General features: G+C 33.8%; 1 protein-coding gene across 1 annotated transcript in view; it reads left to right on the top strand.

The window, feature by feature from the left end:
• Nucleotides 1–639: 639 nt before the first annotated feature.
• LOC132547340 (protein FAM117B-like) overlaps nt 640–19,777 on the top strand; it is a 34,108-nt gene continuing 14,970 nt past the window's right edge. The window contains exons 1-4 of the mRNA XM_060211106.1: nt 640–853; nt 6,862–7,010; nt 12,574–12,684; nt 15,839–16,060. Coding sequence (XP_060067089.1) covers nt 640–853; nt 6,862–7,010; nt 12,574–12,684; nt 15,839–16,060 — 696 coding nt within the window. The remainder of the gene's footprint in view (nt 854–6,861; nt 7,011–12,573; nt 12,685–15,838; nt 16,061–19,777) is intronic.

Genomic DNA, 19,777 nt, shown 5'->3' with positions numbered 1-19,777 from the left:
TCAGGAACTTCCTATCGTGAGGGATCAATTGATGTCAGGCGTTTAGCGTCTTTAGAGGAAAATACTGCCAAAGCAGTAACAAAACAGTAATATTTCCACGTTAACATTTTACAGGTTGAATTAGATTACTATACAGGTTTAAATACCTCGTCGTATCAATTTGTTTTGACACAAGACACGTGAAACGGATGTTTACATGTCACTGTTGTTACGGTTTGGTAGGGGAGATAACTGTAATCGTCTTTGTTACATTTGTAGAACAAAATGTGTTTTAATTCCTGATATAAGTAAACAATCGAATCTTGCTTTGACATTTATCCGTAAAAGACACTAAATGAATAAAGCCCACTGATAAATATGCATATTATTCAATGCATCCAGATAAATTTCACGTCTCACTACAGTATGCTTAGGAAATATGGCGGAGATTGGCCAATGAAGAAGAGGCATTTCAATCACGTGATGAAATTTTTTGGTGTGTTGGGTTGTGTTGTTCATTGATGAACTAGCGAAAGCATAGATCTACTGGCCGTCGGAATAACGGATATTGTGCTCCCTTGCGGGACCAGGGGATTGTGAGAGTTGGTTCATAGGAAGATAAGTATTTAATTCATATATATTTGGTGTCAAACGTGGAAAATGTCTGGGCAACCACACCAGAGGGTTCGCCGAAATGCGTCCCCTATTCAGACTCAAAGACCTATCAAGGCAGTGATTCCGTTCTCGTTGAAAAGCAGTCCAACGAGAAAAAGCCCAGTCTCGTCGCCAACAGCAGGTCTAATACTAACACGAAGATCTCCAGATAACAGATCTTCACCAGAAAGAAAATCGCCGAATTCACCTAGTTTTAAAGGTTAGTACTTCACCGGTAAACTAGTACGATACATTTTTTGGCAACTTGCCCAAAGCCCGTGTCTTTGTCACAGTGGTAAAATGGCTTCATAGGACATGAAATTCGCACAGAAAACATATCTGTTGACTGTCATTCGTTAAATATGCTGAAAGACCCTACCTTAGATACATTATTATCTGCAAATTAGAATGATTGATTGTCATATTGTTTTTGTCATTTTGTAGTAATAAAGAAATATCCACCTGTCAATGCAGACGACTTTCATAAATATTTCGCCGAACTGTGTAAGATGGCCGCACTCTTCTAGTCCTATATTTGGCATATTACCAAACTCCCGTTAAGTGTCAATTGCTTACTCCTGGGTAAATATAAAAGTCTCTTGGCAAACGTCCAGAACTTATTTTTTTCACATGAAACAGAATATTAATATGGGAAAATAAAGGTGTGTTCAATCTTTACCCTGTAAGTGAATTATGAGTCTCCTCAAACTGAAAGTTATAGTTTTACCATAGGAATGTCTCTTTGCATGGTTGTTCAAATTGGAATTTCAAAACACTAACATTATTGAAAACTATTCTTGTTTTTGATGCCATTGGTTTGTCTTAGATATACTTCTGGTGAATTATAATTGCCGAACATACATCTAGGACCTAAAAGTTTAATGACCAGAAAAAAGAAGAAATTTAATGGAAGTTTGAATTTCCTTACTCTTTTTTAAATTACATTTGATACTTTCTATGTTTCAAAAAAATCTTCAAAGGAAGCCTACATTTTTAACACTTTCATTATTCAATGTATCACAACAGAGCTGATCAAAATAGAAACATCAATACTATTTTTTTGTTGTTGTAAAGAAAAAATAAGTGAAATAATATCAGATTTTTGTACTAACACCCTTGCTTAAAAGCTTTATTTCTTATGTTTAGACAATGTTTGCAAATGGCTTTATTTCAGCTTCAGTCTTGTATCTCGGATCATACTGATATCAGGATAATATCAATATATCAAATCATTGGTCCTTCTAAACTTTATTGCGAAATGCGATGGGTCCAACAATGTAAAATTTATGTAATTCCAGAAATTCTATGTGGCCCATCAAAATTCTATGAATACTTAAATTGAGACTTGCATGTATATTTATAACTGATATTGTCAGAGCAACAAATTGATTCCTATGCCAATCAATTTATTTGCTGCGTTTATGGCCCCTCTCAATTATTTGGGCAATGTCTCCTTTAGAAGCTGGTGATTACCACAGTGAACAACATACAGAATGCCTATCACAAGCTGTTAACAGCATATCGGGGTAAAGTGTCTTTTGTAAGGTCACCACCAGGTCAGCACAGATCTGTCAAGAGTGATCACAACCAAGTCTGTTTCACAAAGTACCTCAGACCTTTACAAGAGGTTACGTCAGTCAACACTCTAACCAATTGAGCAGTTGCAGATCCCTGTCGATTAATATTTCAAAAGAATTTTTTTTTTTTTTTTTAAATAAGCAATCAAAGATGGTATCCTTTTAAACCACCTTATAATAATGGTAATTGTTATTGATAATGCACCATGCTTGAAATAACAATCCTGAAATAGAAACCATTCTGTGTGTGTAAAAAAAAACATTTTTGAAATCAAACAGTAATAGTCTCTCATAATCAGGATGTGTTTATATGGAGTGATATTCTCAAATCCCTTTGATTTCTAGATATGATAAACTAAATCTACATGTGATAGCATTGAAGCTCCAAAATGAAGAGTTTGCATGCTACAATTGTGCCAAAAACCTTGCTCTTTGGTATTATATGTATATGATGATTTGATGTCATTTCAGCAAATGTTCTTTTTTTCTCAAACTGACATTTTGTGGCAGATCTAACATTTACAGTTTCCTTTTATGGAATTGACCTTCTCACTTTCTTCATAGCGTGAGAGTGTATGTAGTTGCAACTTTTTGTAAAAAAACAACAAACGTAAAGTTCATATGTAACAATTTTTAAACAGTTTCTCTGTATTCCAACCTCTCTTCATCACTTGTTTGCCTGTATGAATTAGGGTTATGAAAGAGATACCTTGTGAAAACTAATGAGGTCCAGCAAATGTTAAGTTTTGACACATTAATTTAACTGATTAACGTCAATCCAAAGAATCAAACACATTGTCGGTACACAGGACAATTTCAGTTATAAGGCAACACATAGGGATAGGAAGAATCACGAGGACAGAAACTGTAGGCCTGTAACCAACCAATCAGGGGAGCAAACATCTATTGCTGAGGTAAATTAAGGGCCATGTCAAGTAATTAATTAATGTGCCAGCAAACCAACTAACACCATTATTTGCAGTCTTGATCATGAACTATGGTGATTGTAGGTTTGACTTGTACTGGACTTGTATAGCAAGCAGGGTTATACCTGATGCTATGATACATTAAGTGTACATTTAAATTTACTTAGTCACGCTTATAGCTTTTAATTATGAAACAAGACAAACTCTACAACAACATGTCATATGTGTAACAATTGGTCACAAAGAATTCATGTTAGTTTGGAGAGACAGAACAATGTCCAGAATAGGTGCTCATTAGATGAAATACCAAATTTTATAGAATTGTGTCTTTTCTAAAATCCATGGCTTGAGTGAGTGTGATAGTCTAGCTTATGTTCTAAGATATTGCCCTTTTGGAGTTGTGACGAAGAAGACATTTTGCATTCATTGACGCTGCCTGTGTTATATCTATACAACAAGTTGCAAATGACAGTGTTCAAAATGTACATATGATACAGATATGACATGACAGAATCATTTTTATACTCAAATTATCAGTTTCATTAGTTCAGTGTACTACTTGCAGGCTTTGTAACATATTAGTATAAATACTGATGTAACATGTGATGTAAACATTGAACAAGGGATCGTTTAAGTTGTTCATGAAATCATTTGGTCACTCTTATATTAAGTCTTGACGCATACTCTACATACATGTAATAGTTTGAATTTTTATTGTAAACATACTTGATGCAATCAAGTTGGTGTCCTGTAAGTCATTGTTAAAAGAAACAAAACAAACACAATTTATCGTAAATTACTGTTCGTTGTTGATTATTTTCTTAAACGTCTTTTGCAAAATGATCTATTTTGTTTTGAAATTGATCCTGGTATGCATACTTACGACTTATTTTCCAAAAGTTTTGGCAGCATGTCGGGCATGTTGAAAAACTTAGTGGCATTGCACCCACTCCAACATTGGTTGTATCGTGACAAGTTCCTAGTGACAAGGGTTTAGAACCCATTTAATATGTGGCGTGCTCTAGCCAATTGAAAAAATATCTGTACTAGACCTCATTTAACCTAGCTGGACATTATAGGTAAGTGGGTCACTTTTATTGTTCAGGAGTTGTAAGGTGTGAGAAGTTGGCCAGTAGGGCAGTGATGATGTTTACATAACGTATCCAGGTGTGATGTATGATCCTTCAAGAGTGAAGCCATAGTTTCTGTCTTCTCTTACCTGTGATTTACCTGTGTTTTTTTTGTGATAGTTGGCATAATCAAGTGATATTAAGCGTTGCCCACATGAAAATAAATGACATTATCAGATGTTGGATTACATAGGATATATAGAGAAAAAATGGTAGTTTCAAGAAAATGTGATATTAACTGGAATGTGACATTAACAGACGTGACATCATGTGGGTTCTACTGTATTATGAAATATATTGGGAATGGGACCTATATTCAGCACCACAGAGCCCACTGGAGAGGCCAGGTTAAGCAACATAAAGAAATTGCAATTGTCGTAACCATATTTTAGCACATTTCTAACTGTGCAGAAGGAGCTAAAACATGTATCATTACCACTAAGGTATATTTATATTTACACATACAGTACATGTATATTAAACTTTGAAATTATGACCTACCACTCCTAATTGTTTTCTTATTTACTGAATGTGTCAAAGTGTTATAATGTTATTAATCAAAGCATAATTTTCTTCTCCACATTTTTGGGTTGTAACATTTTTTGTTTAATGATTAGTTGGTCAAAATTTCCCCCCTTGGTACTTTTTATGAGTTTCCTTCATTTCTATTTTAGTATAATTACAGTTTCTCTAAATTTGAATCCATTAAGGAGATTTAATAAGAACATGTCTCGCTGTTTGAAAAAGACATGCTACATAACATGTTACATTCATTTCACCACAAAAAAAAAGATAAGGTACAGTTACGAACTGTACTGATACCTGAAAACAATGAATACAAACAGTAATTCCCAAACTCTTTTCCATGGAATGTGCAGTCAAAAAGAATATTTTCTCTGGAATGTACACATGCACAATGTACACTGGGAATCTGCAATAGGTAGCCCGTTGATAATAATTTTGTCATTGAGTCATGATCAGAGGGTATACACCCAATTTTCATAATAACTCTCCTAGACTTAGAATGTACATTATACAGACGTATATAGTGTCATTACATTTCATTATGTGTACATTAAACAATAATTGAAGATGACCAGACAACATCCAAGGAAGATTGTCACCAGGCTTTAATGTTGACATGTTTCGACAGTCCTCCGAAGAGAGCAAATTGTTGCATTGTTCAGAGCACCAGACTAGTGTATTCCTTAGGAATCCATCCAAGGAAGATTATAGGAACTGCCCACACAGACATGGATCTTATTTTCTTTGTAATGTGTACATTAAAGATAGTACTGTCAAAAGATCAATCATGTGTAAATTGACATGACTCTTGACCGATTTAAAGAAGTGGATAAATGGAGGATTTAAATTTATAAAACAAGTTATACTGGTGTCACGGTACAATTACTAGGAGATATATAGACCTTATTGTGATGATAGATGTTTAAATACAGAACATTTTAATGTTTGGGTAATAGATCTTTCTGAACTTTGCATGTATGTAATGGGCACCTTTTTATAAAGTTAAGGCAGTGGCATCGTGCCAGTTCTTAATACATACAGCTTGTCACAAAGAAATTTAATCACATATAAGATTAATTGAGCTGTTTGTATTACATGTATATGTATATGTATTTTTAAAATTATTGGAGAAAAAGTTCGAAGTTCATAGAAATTATTTCAAATTCATGCCTTGTGTCTGGGCGTCTTTGAGAATGTAAACTGGTTATTGTCATATACGTCCAAAACTTTACTTTGAGACAAAATACTTACGGCCATTGGAGCTACCTGTACTATTTATACATTGTATCCATGATTTCATTTGATGAACCACTTGTAACTTAATTACATATCAGGGCTCTCGATATAAGCTTCTAGGTGTTGGGATAAAAATCCCCATGTTTCAGTTACTGGGAGTTTTTCAGAAAAAACAGTTAGAAAGAATAACCCTAATTGATCTTAAACCAATGGATTCTGATTCGTTTTAAAAATGATTTTTAAATTCTACACATTATAGACATTGATGGCAATATATGCTTCTTTACATGTATCTCTACAGTTTTACATCATTTGATGTCATTCTTCCAGAAGTTTATTGACATTCATTCAGCTCCACCAGAACTTAAACATTGACAGAGACATTGTCAGTAAATTTTAACGTTACAAAATCACCTAATACTATTGTAAGTGTATTAAGGGCCACTTACTTTGCAACTGCTCCTGAAAAGGGAGGTAATAGCTTGAAACATCGAAAGTAGATGTGTACAATGAAGCTAAAGACAGCGACTGGTGCATTCAATAGTACATTCATCTCAGTAGACATATATACATCACAACATTTTAATGCATTCTATTTTCGGCACATGTTTGTCTTTTTAATCAGAATTCTTCTTTTATGCATTGAACAAGTTTTTTGTGTTGTTTCAGCAGAAATTTTTGTACAAAAAATGCTTGCCACTTGAAGCACTGACGCTTGAAATATATGTCATCTAACTGCAATGACTTGTACTCTTACCTTTTTTGTCATATTTTTATGTGAGACAAAATTTTGTATCTGTAATTTAATTAAATCAACTACTTGATTGTTTTCAGTTGAGCGACCAAAGCCAGTAAAAGCCAGTCCTTCACTGCGGCGGACAGGCTCCCTAGAGGCAATATGTGGTCCTGCCTACCTCAAGGGACAATGGCCCTCAGGAGATCTCCTCTCAACCAGCCACTTCATGGTGGATAAAGGCACACAGGTAAGTCACCGAAATTCTCCACCAATGACTTTTACCTTTTATGTGATTTGACCAATGTGTATTTAGAATTTCCTACTATTTGCAATGTCAGTGGATGGGGACGTAAATTGCCTCATTCCTGAATCAGTTTTTATGCAAAAAAAGATTTTTCTTGGAAGACGAGGGGACTGAAGTACTCTATCATAAGGGATGTATATATATCACTCAGTTTCTGTAACAAGGTGCTGAGCGACTGGTTAAATATGGGTGATATTGTGGATGTAACATATTTTATATTGTAATTTCATCTTGAGGCCAAAAATAAAATACTGTAGAGCACGCAATGTACACTAGTTTGACAACAACAAGGCTATAAATGTGTGCTAATCAAATTGAACTCTTTAAATTATCTTGATGTCTTGAAGCGTCGCAACAAAATGCTCTTGTATCTTTCGTGACATCTTGAGACATCATGGTAAATATGCCTTCATTCATACAGTACATTAACATCACTAAGACAATGGTCAAATTTAGTACATCAACAACATTACGATGATGGTTATCTACAGTATTTTCACATGACTAGGATGGTTGATATAGTATATTTACATAACTAGGACAATGGTTAAATATGGTACTTTCACATGACGAGGATAGTGGTTAAATGTAGTACTTTTACATGATAAGGATAGTGGTTAAATGTAGTACTTTTACATAACTAGGGCAGTGGTTAAATACAGTACTTTTACATGACAAGTGCAGTGGTTAAATACAGTATTATACATGACTAGGGCAGTGGTTAAATACAAAATTATACATGACTAGGGCAGTGGTTAAATACAGTACTTATACATGACTAGGGCACTGGTTTAAAATAGTACTTTTACATGACTAGGGCACTGGTTAAATACAGTACTATACATGACTAGGGCAGTGGTTAAATACAGTACTTATACATGACAAGGGCAGTGGTTAAATACAGTACTATACATGGCTAGGGCAGTGGTTAAATACAGTACTTATACATGACTAGGATAGTGGTTTAAAACAGTACTTTTACATGACTAGGGTAGTGGTTAAATATAGTACTTTACATGACTAGGGCATTGGTTAAATATAGTACTTTACATAACTAGGGCATTGGTTAAAAAAGTACTTTTACATGACTAGGGCAGTGGTTAAATACAGTACTATACATGACTAGGACAATGGTTTTACATGACTAGGGCAGTGGTTAAAAACAGTACTTTTACATGACTAGGACAATGGTCAAATATGGTACTTTCACATGATGAGGATAGTGGTTAAATGTAGTACTTTTACATAACTAGGGCAGTGGTTAAATGTAGTACTTTTACATAACTAGGGCAGTGGTTAAATACAGTACTTTTACATGACAAGGGCAGTGGTTAAATACAGTATTATACATGACTAGGGCAGTGGTTAAATACAAAATTATACATGACTAGGGCAGTGGTTAAATACAGTACTTATACATGACTAGGGCACTGGTTTAAAATAGTACTTTTACATGACTAGGGCACTGGTTAAATACAGTACTATACATGACTAGGGCAGTGGTTAAATACAGTACTTATACATGACAAGGGCAGTGGTTAAATACAGTACTATACATGACTAGGATAGTGGTTTAAAACAGTACTTTTACATGACTAGGATAGTGGTTAAATACAGTACTTATACATGACTAGGATAGTGGTTTAAAACAGTACTTTTACATGACTAGGGCAGTGGTTAAATACAGTACTATACATGACTAGGGCAGTGGTTAAATACAGTACTATACATGACTAGGGTAGTGGTTAAATATAGTGCTTTTACATGACTAGGGCAGTGGTTAAATACAGTACTATACATGACTAGGGTAGTGGTTAAATATAGTGCTTTTACATGACTAGGGCAGTGGTTAAAAACAGTACTTTTACATGACTAGGGCAGTGGTTAAATATAGTACTTTACATAACTAGGGCAGTGGTTAAATACAGTACTTTTACATGACTAGGGCAGTGGTTAAATATAGTACTTTACATGACTAGGGCAGTGGTTAAAAAAAGTACTTTTACATGACTAGGGCAGTGGTTAAATACAGTACTATACATGACTAGGGTAGTGGTTAAATATAGTGCTTTTACATGACTAGGGCAGTGGTTAAAACAGTTCTTTTACATGACTAGGACACTAGTTAAAAACAGTACTTTTACATCACTAGGGCAGTGGTTAAAACAGTTCTTTTACATAACTAAGATACTGATTAAATTTGATAATTAATGGCAGGTTATGGGATACTTAGACAAATATGTTATTTACAAGGCTGTAAATATATATCTAATGATTAAGTCTGGTGACATATTCAGGAATGTTTGCCGACTGTTATCATCGTTAAGTAAATTTGAAGACAGGAAATTAAAAAGTCATGGGCTAGCAGTTTGCTAACTGACAAAATATATTTCTGAAATAAGTAACAACTGATAAGCAGCACAGGTAAAGTCCCTAAAATGTTTGAAATCAATATTTATAAACGATGAGTCATTTTTATTAGAATTAGAAGTTGTCATTAGTAGCAAAAGAATTAAAATTTCCATGTGATCATATACATATTATTGTTACATTCAATGCTATAATAATTTAATCCTTTTCCCTTATCTGCTGTTGATATTGATCAGAAGAAATATATACAAATCACAAAAAAGTCACCACACCTTTATTGATTTCTCTATCCATTACTAAGTATTGATCTCTACATAGCTAGCACTTACTCAAGTAGAATGGACTTTGTCATAATGGAATTTCCACAGCCTGAATCTCTGAGGTCATAAATATATCAGTGAAGGTGTCTACATTCCAAGGCCATGAAAGGACCTATATAATTAAAATCAAATTGACATTGAGGTTTTACATGATAAATTTACTGTTTGCAGACCCTATAGCTTGTTATAAAATGAAATGGCAAATTGCATACATGAAAAAGCTGTCATCGATGTTGAGTGAATTTGTTTATTTTTTTAAGTAATTGTATCAAATACTGATGAGCAGTTGGTGTTTGAGAGTCTGGCACTGGCAGCCATGGTTGAATTGTGGGTAGAAAAGTGAGGGGGAAGGGGGGGGTCAGAGGCTGTTATACTAAGATATGAGTTATATTTGGTCAATCCTACCTTAGTCTACTTTGTTCAATTCAAATTTGTTTCTACATTTATCTTGAAGATATGATACTTGTCCAAAGATTAGGAAATCCTTTATACTCTAGAGTTATGCTCACTATCACACTGCATACATACTATGTACAATTACAGTGGCCATTTTGCAACATGATTGTGCCACCATTGGTTTCTTGAACATTTATTTTAAACTTCTCTTCTAGTCCAGCCTGTTTGATTTAGCTCAAGCACGTGTGGATTGATCCTCATATAGTCCTGACCATGTCTTTTGGGTTGACAAAAAATCCAAAATAGCTACCATGGAGGTCATCTTGGAAAACACATTTTAATTTTCTCCAATCCCACTGTTGCCATGAAAATAACTGAAAATTGGCGCGGCTGGTAAGGCCAGGATGCCAATAATGTTGTTATTTCTCATCTTTATCAAATGTTTAAAATGATAGCTTTGGCAGCCATTTTGCCAATTACACAATCATCAGTTTTTGTAACAACAGCTAAAGACTTTGGAACACAACTTTAAGTTCTACTGGATTGATTTAGTTTAATTATGCTGGAATTATCCTGAGACGGTCCTGACCATGTACATACAAGATTTTTATTTTTGGGGTTGAAGCCCACAGACCTTATATAATTTATTGATGGTTTCTTATCAAGTAAATCATGATTAACAACTAAAAAAGTATTTTCAATGAGATTGTCTAACTGTTAAATGTGTTTATTCATATTGTTTTTCATTAAATAATGTAGTTGACATGAGAGTCTACATTGAAACAATGAAGGAAAGCTTTAAAATACTTAAATACTTCGTAATTTGCTTAACATATACCAAAGTGGTTACAAAAATACCTGTTTTATTTCAGTCTAAAATATTTGTAGGCTACATAAGGCTTTCTTTAATAAAAACAAGTCGATAGTTATAGCTGGTTTGACAAGATCATCCTAACTGTTTTAGTGATTTCAAATTAAAGATTCCCTCGAAACTTGATTATGTATTGGAAAGAACTTATATGATGGTCGCATCATAGCATTCAGACTTATCAAAATCTACAGAGGGCTTTTTATTTTATTTGCAAATTATCAAATCTGCATTGGTCTTTTTATTTTATACGCAAAATTTGCTTACAGATGTTAACTAAGTCATGAATATGCATAGGATCGTAATAAGTTTTCACTTGATATGTGTTGAATGAAACAATTTTAAGAAATTTTCATTTTAGTTAGCTTTTGGCAAACTATTATGAAAAAATTATGAGTTTTATAAGTCAAAGATCCTTTTTCCTTTATGATCGATTTTTCAGCAAATGTTGTATAAACCAAGACATTTCCGTGTTGTACAGTAGTTAAAGTAATTTGGTTCTATATCTAAGGTCTCCATTGTTACATCACAAAGCAGTCTATGAGTGTAATGTCATTTATTATAATCTAAACCAGATGATGTATAATACACAAAAATAATACATCAGTGTATTCACAGAACAACAAGGCATCCATGTGATAAAGGTACTGAATGATTATGGTGGAGTATGTAAAGTATAGGTCTGTCTAGTTTACACATACGTTACTTATGTTAAGCTCTCCTCAGTATTTTTTTTCTTGTCATTCAGAACTATAAAATATGTCTTGCTTGCTTAGTTTTCACGTCAGAATGTAAGACTTCCTGGCTAAGAATCTAACATTATTCGTTGACAAGTTTTCCAGTATAAAGATATGAAAGATTGGATTTCAGAGATTTGTGCAAAGTTTTCATGCTTACAGTGTGTCATTGTTAGATAGCTTCCACAAATTAAATTTCAAATGGGAGTTTCATTGTTGACCTTTCTTACTGCCATGATTCAATCCTGGGTAAATATACTGGGCCTCACAGGTTAGGTGGAGGTTGATTGTTTGCTTGTGTGATTAAGGGTACAATACAATATGTGTCTGGTACATTTTTAGCTTTCACAGTTGCTGACATTACAAAGGTGATCAAACTCCATGTTTACATGTCCCTACATCTGAAATACTTCATGGATGGATTGTGAATATCTCCATTTTATACAAAATTTTACATTAGTGACTATGTTTTAATATCTTTATGATGAAAAGATATTTTTATTATGTAGCCGTTGCATTAGTACGGCTGTAATTGTATAACTGTTTTTCCTATTTTAACATTTCTCAGGTAAAAAATATTCCAACAATAAAGTATTCTGAATATCAATGACTCTGATGGAAACAAATAGGTATTATGTAAGATCAGTTTTAGCTTAAAGTCTGTAGTTTCAACCAAAAGCATTTACTAGTACCTTGTACAATCATGTTTCAGTCTAGAAATTCAGGTGAGGTTGTAATTAAGTGTCCAACTTTTGCAACAATATTGTAACTGATCTTGTGACAATGCTGAAGTCAGTAAATGTTATGAATTACAGACAGAGATCCCTGATGAGTTGGAGGTACAACACAGAGGGCAGAAAAGTAACAAGAAAAAGAGGAAGAGTCATCGGAGATCAGCGTCTTTTGGACATGGGGACCAGCTCGCGGTGAGACTTATAAGTTATGTTTTGAGATGCAGTCAAACTTTGATGTTTCAAAGTTCAAGGGACTACCAAAAAACTTTGATACATCTAGACTTTGAATTATGTGTGGCGGTTTACATAGACATTTTCATGTTCATGGCTGTATATTGTTGATGACCTGATATTTCCACCTGAACAAACACAACAAATACCAAAACACAAGTTTAAATGAAAAGATGTATCTTTCATCTTTAAACAAAACATTTTCATTCATGAAAAATAACATAATTTAAAACAGAAATCAACAAGAAGTAGTTCCTTGTGTAATATAGTATGTACATTTTATTGTAAGACTGATACATATTTAAAAGAAAGCAAATAAAAATCATAATGGGTTCTGTCCAGAAACTATAGCACTAACATCACACATCTTTGGTAACAGAAATTACAAATGTGTTTGCTGATGTTCTGATGATGACTATCCTGAATCAATCTGAGAATGCATGATTGACAGATAAATCACAGTGTTTCTCATGCTTTTATGCATAAAACTGAAAAATTACACTTTGGGAATGAGTAAAGTCATCATACAAGTGTTCAAGATTTCCTCTGGTTGTTTTCACAATTCCGTAAATTAGACTTAACTAAGCAATGGCAGCGGTGAACATTACACGATGTCCCATTATCGTTGATTTAATATTATGGCTTGTAAGTAAGCAATTGAATTTTAATCTGTGTCCAGTCATTATCTAACCTCATAACACAGAGCTAATGAAGTTTTCAAAGATCTGCTACATCAGCATAGGTTTAAAAGCAATATAAAAACAGAAGGCATCCAGTCGCATTGTGTTCTGTTACTATCAAATTTTTAGTTTAGATTCTTTCAAATTTTCCTTCCCTTTTTATATTTGATCAATTTATAATATGTAGACATTAAGTAGGGACTCATTGTCAATTTTCTGTCTGACATTAGTGGAATGAAGCTGAAGTGTTCCAGGTTGATGAATTTCAAAGACATACACCTATACACTCCCAGTTATAATGGCTTTGTAACACAAACCCAGTAATTCACACCATTGTTCATCAATTTTGCATTCATATTTGAGTAAGCTTTTGGTGTCATAAAATATTTATTATGTCCGGAACAATCATTTTTGAAAAGTTAAAACAAGGTGAAACACTATGATGTGGTAGATTTCACATCATAAAACGATGTTGCATCCTGACCAATAAAGGAGAATATAGTTGTGCTATGAATGATGGAGAAAATACAGCTGTTTATGTAGAGTTCTTAAATGTAACAAGACACCAAAAGCTGTTCGTTTGGGAATATATTCTCTTCCTAAGTACATTTTATTGTCAAATTCATGAAAAATTACTTTCTTTTAAATAATGTATTGCCATGAATATATGCTACTTCAGTTTTAGGCCATCAAATAAGTTTTATTCACAAAAACAATTTGTGGGGACATAACAGGACACCGATTTTGCAATCAAAAAGTTTTTTTGGGTACTAATAGATGAAGATGCATATTTTTTATGCATCTTAGGAACAACTAGCCGTATAATATACCACATGCTTCTTATCCAACATTTGTTAAATGTAAAATGGTCTTTTTTGTATATTCTACCATTTCAAAAAGCAATTTCAGTTGTTGGCCTATATATTCATTTAATGTCAAGGACATAACATTGGACTTGCATCACCGCTCCTCCATTATTTAGTCCTCATTCACATTGTGGTGGTGCAGATGCATGTTAAACAGCCGGAAACCAATCCTTGGTATGCGCCTCTAACAGGATATCGTAAAACAAATATACTAACGTACTTGTAATGACAGATAAAATGGCTGTAGTTCCAATGTACAGGATGTAATGTTATGACACAAATTACACAAGCGCTTAAAAGATTTAATTTGATTGAAACATGTTCAGAGTTTTTTCAATATATTGCTTTTATCTGGACACAAACCACTTCTGCAAGGATATACACAACCACAAGTCGAAAATAATGCACAAGTTAATGTATATCTTTGGACATAACATTTAGGACACGAAATGTTACATCCAGGTGCTAAGGTTTTCAAAATGTTATTAATGTAAATTAATGTAATAACATTGAACAAAACAGATAAGTAACGTTTCTTTTTTGCCTGTGAAAAGACCTGACTATGGACACCAAAAAATATCCATCCCAAATGAGACTTAACATAGATATTGTGATTTAAATATTTCATAATATTACAAAATGTTTTGGTAGTTATATTCTTGTTTGAGGAACTTTCAATTGATATAATTTATGTTTCATTCCGCAAACAAGATTTGGATGTATATTCAAAGGAGCACATGTAACACATATTTTATGACACCATAGACTTGCTTATTTGATAAAACACAGAGAAGATTGCATTTCTCCAAATTTCTGTTTCAAAACTTTTCTAAAATACTTTTGTCTTTGTAACTTTATACAGTTGTGTCATCAAAACATTGGAATCCTGTGTTTTCAATTTAGACATTGCTTAGCATTTAACAAATGTTAATATTGCAAATTTGTAAAATACTTTAATTGCACTAATTCGGAAAAGGAAAAGATTTCCAGGGAGACCTACCAATCTAATTAAGTTCTCAAGCTAACTACACAAAGGAAGTGTTTTGTATAAAAATTGAAATCATGACACTTTAGTCTGCTACAAATTGAATTTCATTTCACTACCTATTTTGATGGAGTAAGGGAAAGCAAAAGGATCTGCGTCATATTGCATGAAATTGAGGCCTTTCACATTTACCACCAATTCAATTTTATGCTTATCCATTTATATTGTGTATTGGTTGGGCCAGTATATGGATTGGAGCGGTAAATGCATGGCCACATTCAATTTAACTCTTAAAGCTCTAAACTTTCCGACAAATTGAATTTCACAAACTTGGTATTACAAAGCTGCATTTCGATGAAGCACAATATCGTTTTAGGCTAAGTGAAAAAAGGTATTCTGTGTAGAATAAGACCTGGATTTCTACCACTGAATAGCAATGTATGATCTGTGTATAGCTTACTGGATGCTGTTATAATTTCAAAGCATTCTAAATTCTACAATAATTCCTTCCCATTATACACAACTCCCTCCTGTCACATACACTAAACATGGTTACAAGAGTTTTTATTTTCTTTGTCTAATAGTTGATTCGACAGAGATTACAGCGGTCCAAGGAGGGAAGTAAGCAACAGAATGAGTTATACAAACAGCCCGTCCCAGCGAATCACTTGGCACTGTCCTCCACAGCCCCAGCAGTGTTACAGAGCTTCTCTCGAGCCTCCAAGCCACTTGGGATCCCTTCCCATGTCATCCCCAAAACAAACATCTCACGCATGCAGCGAAACAGTGTTGAGGGCCTTAGCATGGTCAGTGTACATTTACTTATACCCTTTGTTTGCTTGTTTTAAATTATAGAAAGTATGTGGCTGCATCGACTTTTTACTTTTAACAATTCTGGTTAAATGTTTTGCTTTGAATTTAATCAAAGCTAAAAAAGATGAGATCAGATAGTGGACAATGTACCCATCCTACCTAGAAGAATCACATGTACAAGTCCCCTATCCCTGTAGGGATTACACCACACAACTGGAATCCTCACCTGAGGCTCTGAAATAAGTGATACAGAGGTGTTGACTTGAAAGTTTTGTTTTTTTGAAAGTGCAAATGCAACTCCAGCCAAACTTATTTTAGCTATGACTTATTGGATTGGTATCTCAGTTAATTTGCAAAAAACACTTAGGGGAATTTTGTGTGTTCCTTATAAAAGACACTAAAGTTGCATCTCCAAAGAAAAAAGTCACAGAGGACGTCTATTAACAGTTGTTTTTTATGGTGTTTCCAGGTATCTAACATCTAAACAGACCTGTTCAGATCAGTGAATTAGACATAGTAGCAATGTGATATAAGCAACTTTGTCAAAGATGAACCATTAAGTTTTATCCAGATTTTATAATGCAAAGAAAGCTTGAAAAAAAGGACTGAGAGGTTTACCTGTTGGGATAACAATGTAAGGTGGATTGGTGGGAGTGTACCTGTTGGGATAACAATGTAAGGTGGATTGGTGGGAATGTACCTGTTGGGATAACAATGTAAGGTGGATTGGTGGGAATGTACCTGTTGGGATAACAATGTAAGGTGGATTGGTGGGAGTGTACCTGTTGGGATAACAATGTAAGGTGGATTGGTGGGAATGTACCTGTTGGGATAACAATGTAAGGTGGATTGGTGGGAATGTACCTGTTGGGATAACAATGTAAAGTGGATTGGTGGGAATGTACTTGTTGGGGTGACAATGAAAGATGGGATTGATGGGAGTGTACCTGTTGGGATAACAATGTAAGGTGGATTGGTGGGAATGCACCTGTTGGGGTGACAATAAAAGATGGGATTAATTGGAGATGGGTTTGTACATATTATATGGCCTTGCTTTTGGTTGAGGAATTGTTACTGTCAAGCATTCTATGGAAAAGTTCTGAAAATAGTTAGTTTCATTTTTGCCACACTGAATGTATATGGTTTTAGTTGTTTAACTGAAGTCTGTAATATAAAATGTATTATCATTATTCAGGAGGGTTAGGATAAACAGCCAAAAAAACATATCAGTAAAAGGGAGGAATCCAGTAAAGTTGGAGAGAACTGGTATACTGGAAATCATTCATATTTCATGTGGTATTCTTTTTGGAGGTAATACGAGAGGAGAGTTAATTGCAAATTCAAAGTTTGTGCACTTATCTATACAAATCTCTAGATGACATCCTTGTTATTCTGTCCTTAACATACTTTTACACTTTAGCTGGATTCATATCTTATATTATCACAAACAAATCTGTTAGACATGCATTACTTTAAATTCAAACATCTTTAGAACTTTAGTACTTTTAAATGACACGCCTGTATTGCTGGCTGTAGAGCTATAGTTCAGAAGTCAAGCATATTGCCACAACAGGTATTATCCCCAATGCTGTTATTGTGTTGAAAAGATGTAAAAATGTTTACAATAACATAGTTTATAACATGCAAATTATCTGTTTTATTGGATTACACTGTAGGAACACTGTCAAGGATACTACCGCTTGGTCGATTCCTGTATTATTAGTATAAACATATTGTGAATCATAATGTTAAACACTGCACAATACGTCTGGCCTATTGAATTCCTGTCAACTTACCCTGAAAACAACTCACTTTGCTCTTCAAACATAAAAGAATGTGGAGTGCTCACAGTCATTCTTTTGTCTACATACTAGTCTGTACTAATAGCTCTTCATTCATGGATTCTAAATCATTTCTAGATCAACGTTCATGGAATTATGTATTTGCCAATATGTCTACAGAAGTGAGTTAATGAAATAAAGTATTTGTCAAATTTGAGTGAAATGGAAGAGGTCCAGTAAGGTGGGTGAAGGGATCATTATAGTGAAAGGAGCCCTGTATAGGGCCACCCACTTATTATGGTCCATAGGAACATGTTAGTTAGTAGTTTTTTTTTGTGTTCAACTGTTGTACAACCCATATTTAAAGGACTAATGTTATTAATACTACCCTTTTTATCTTAGTCCTTCACTCTCAACATATCAAGTACAGAATGTGTTACTGTTAGTCTGGTAAACAGAAATGAAGTCAGAAGACCTGTCTGTTAGTGGGTAAATTGTTACACAACAGTTGACACCAGTACAAAAACTTTGGGTGTGTATAGGAATGAGATTGTGTCCAGATGGTGGAAAAGTATTAGATATGCTAAAGTATTCTGGTTAAGGTCAATTTCAATGTAACAAAGGTTACAAACTTGTGGACTTATGGATACTGTTATCTTAATTGTTATTACAAGTCACATTTGATATTAACTATTGTATCTCTGCCACTGTTATACGACTGCAGATAATAATTGGAAGAATCTCATTTCAACCACATTATATATTATTGTCTTATTTAGCCATTATCTGACTATAGGTGAATGATTAAAATTAAAAGTGTTTCTAAGGTATGCTTCCTATAGAGAGGCAAGAAAATGCTTCATACAGTTGGGCACTTAGTCTGACTAAGGGATATGTCAGTGACTCACAAAATTCTGGTTAGAGTTGTCTTCTAAACGAAGTTAAGACTCATAACATCTTGTCTACTACAACATTCCCTATAATAACTTAAAGTTGCTGTGTCTCCAGAATGCACAGGCATAGTGTAGAAGGCCTAAGTATGGTAAGTTCACCATTCTTTACATTACAACAGGTCCCAAAAATGTTTTATTTTTTTTGTTTGGAGAAAATGACTCATAGTATTATTGTAGCATACACATCTTTCATACATAAATTTGTCAAATATAATGAAAATGTTTACTAATTCAGTCGAATATGGTTTCATAAGTTTAGCATGCACACATTTGGTGTGGTTTTATGACATGTATGCAAATAGTTGAATGGAAATAATTTGTTGTAAATGTACTACAGGCTATATATTAGCCAGATCTAAAACTGTCTTGTATACAGGTTCCATAGCAACAAAGTATTTCATTCAAAATACAGTCTGATTCTGATATTTAGTAAGGATTACCAGAGCATGAAATATTCAATATGTTTTCATGAAAAAACTTTTTTCAGTCTGTTAAAGATGTCCTTCTCCTCGGTAATTAGCACCCTTTCATGCCCCACCCTCAAACTATGACAGTATCTTGCATCAGATCATGTTTCAGAATTTTGATTTCAGGAGAAAAGTTAGTGACATTTAAAAGTTTAGGAATATATTTCACACTTTTTTTAGCAAGAATAAATTAAAATACGGAAGAAGAAAAAGAAGAATAATAATAAGAAACTTAACAAAAACAATAGTAAATAATAAACATGTATTTTGGCAGTTACACAGAATAACTGAGAAATGTTTTGAATCAGGAGGCGGTTTAGATAACATGTTCATGAATATCTTCAGCTAAATTGTTGCCTTGTATTGTACAGTACTTGCATTCTATAAAACTGACAAATTTCTAAAACGACATGCACAGCTGTAAACTGTTTATTTATTTTTGGGTCACCTGAGAAAAAATCTCATGGTGACCTATTTAAGATCCCCCCTTGTCCAGCATCGTCATATGT

Source organism: Ylistrum balloti, unplaced genomic scaffold (genome assembly GCF_031769215.1).
Source record: "Ylistrum balloti isolate Yb309-2 unplaced genomic scaffold, AGI_CSIRO_Ybal_v1 Utg369946, whole genome shotgun sequence".
Taxonomy (NCBI): domain Eukaryota; kingdom Metazoa; phylum Mollusca; class Bivalvia; order Pectinida; family Pectinidae; genus Ylistrum; species Ylistrum balloti.
This window is presented reverse-complemented; position numbering and strand designations above follow the sequence as displayed.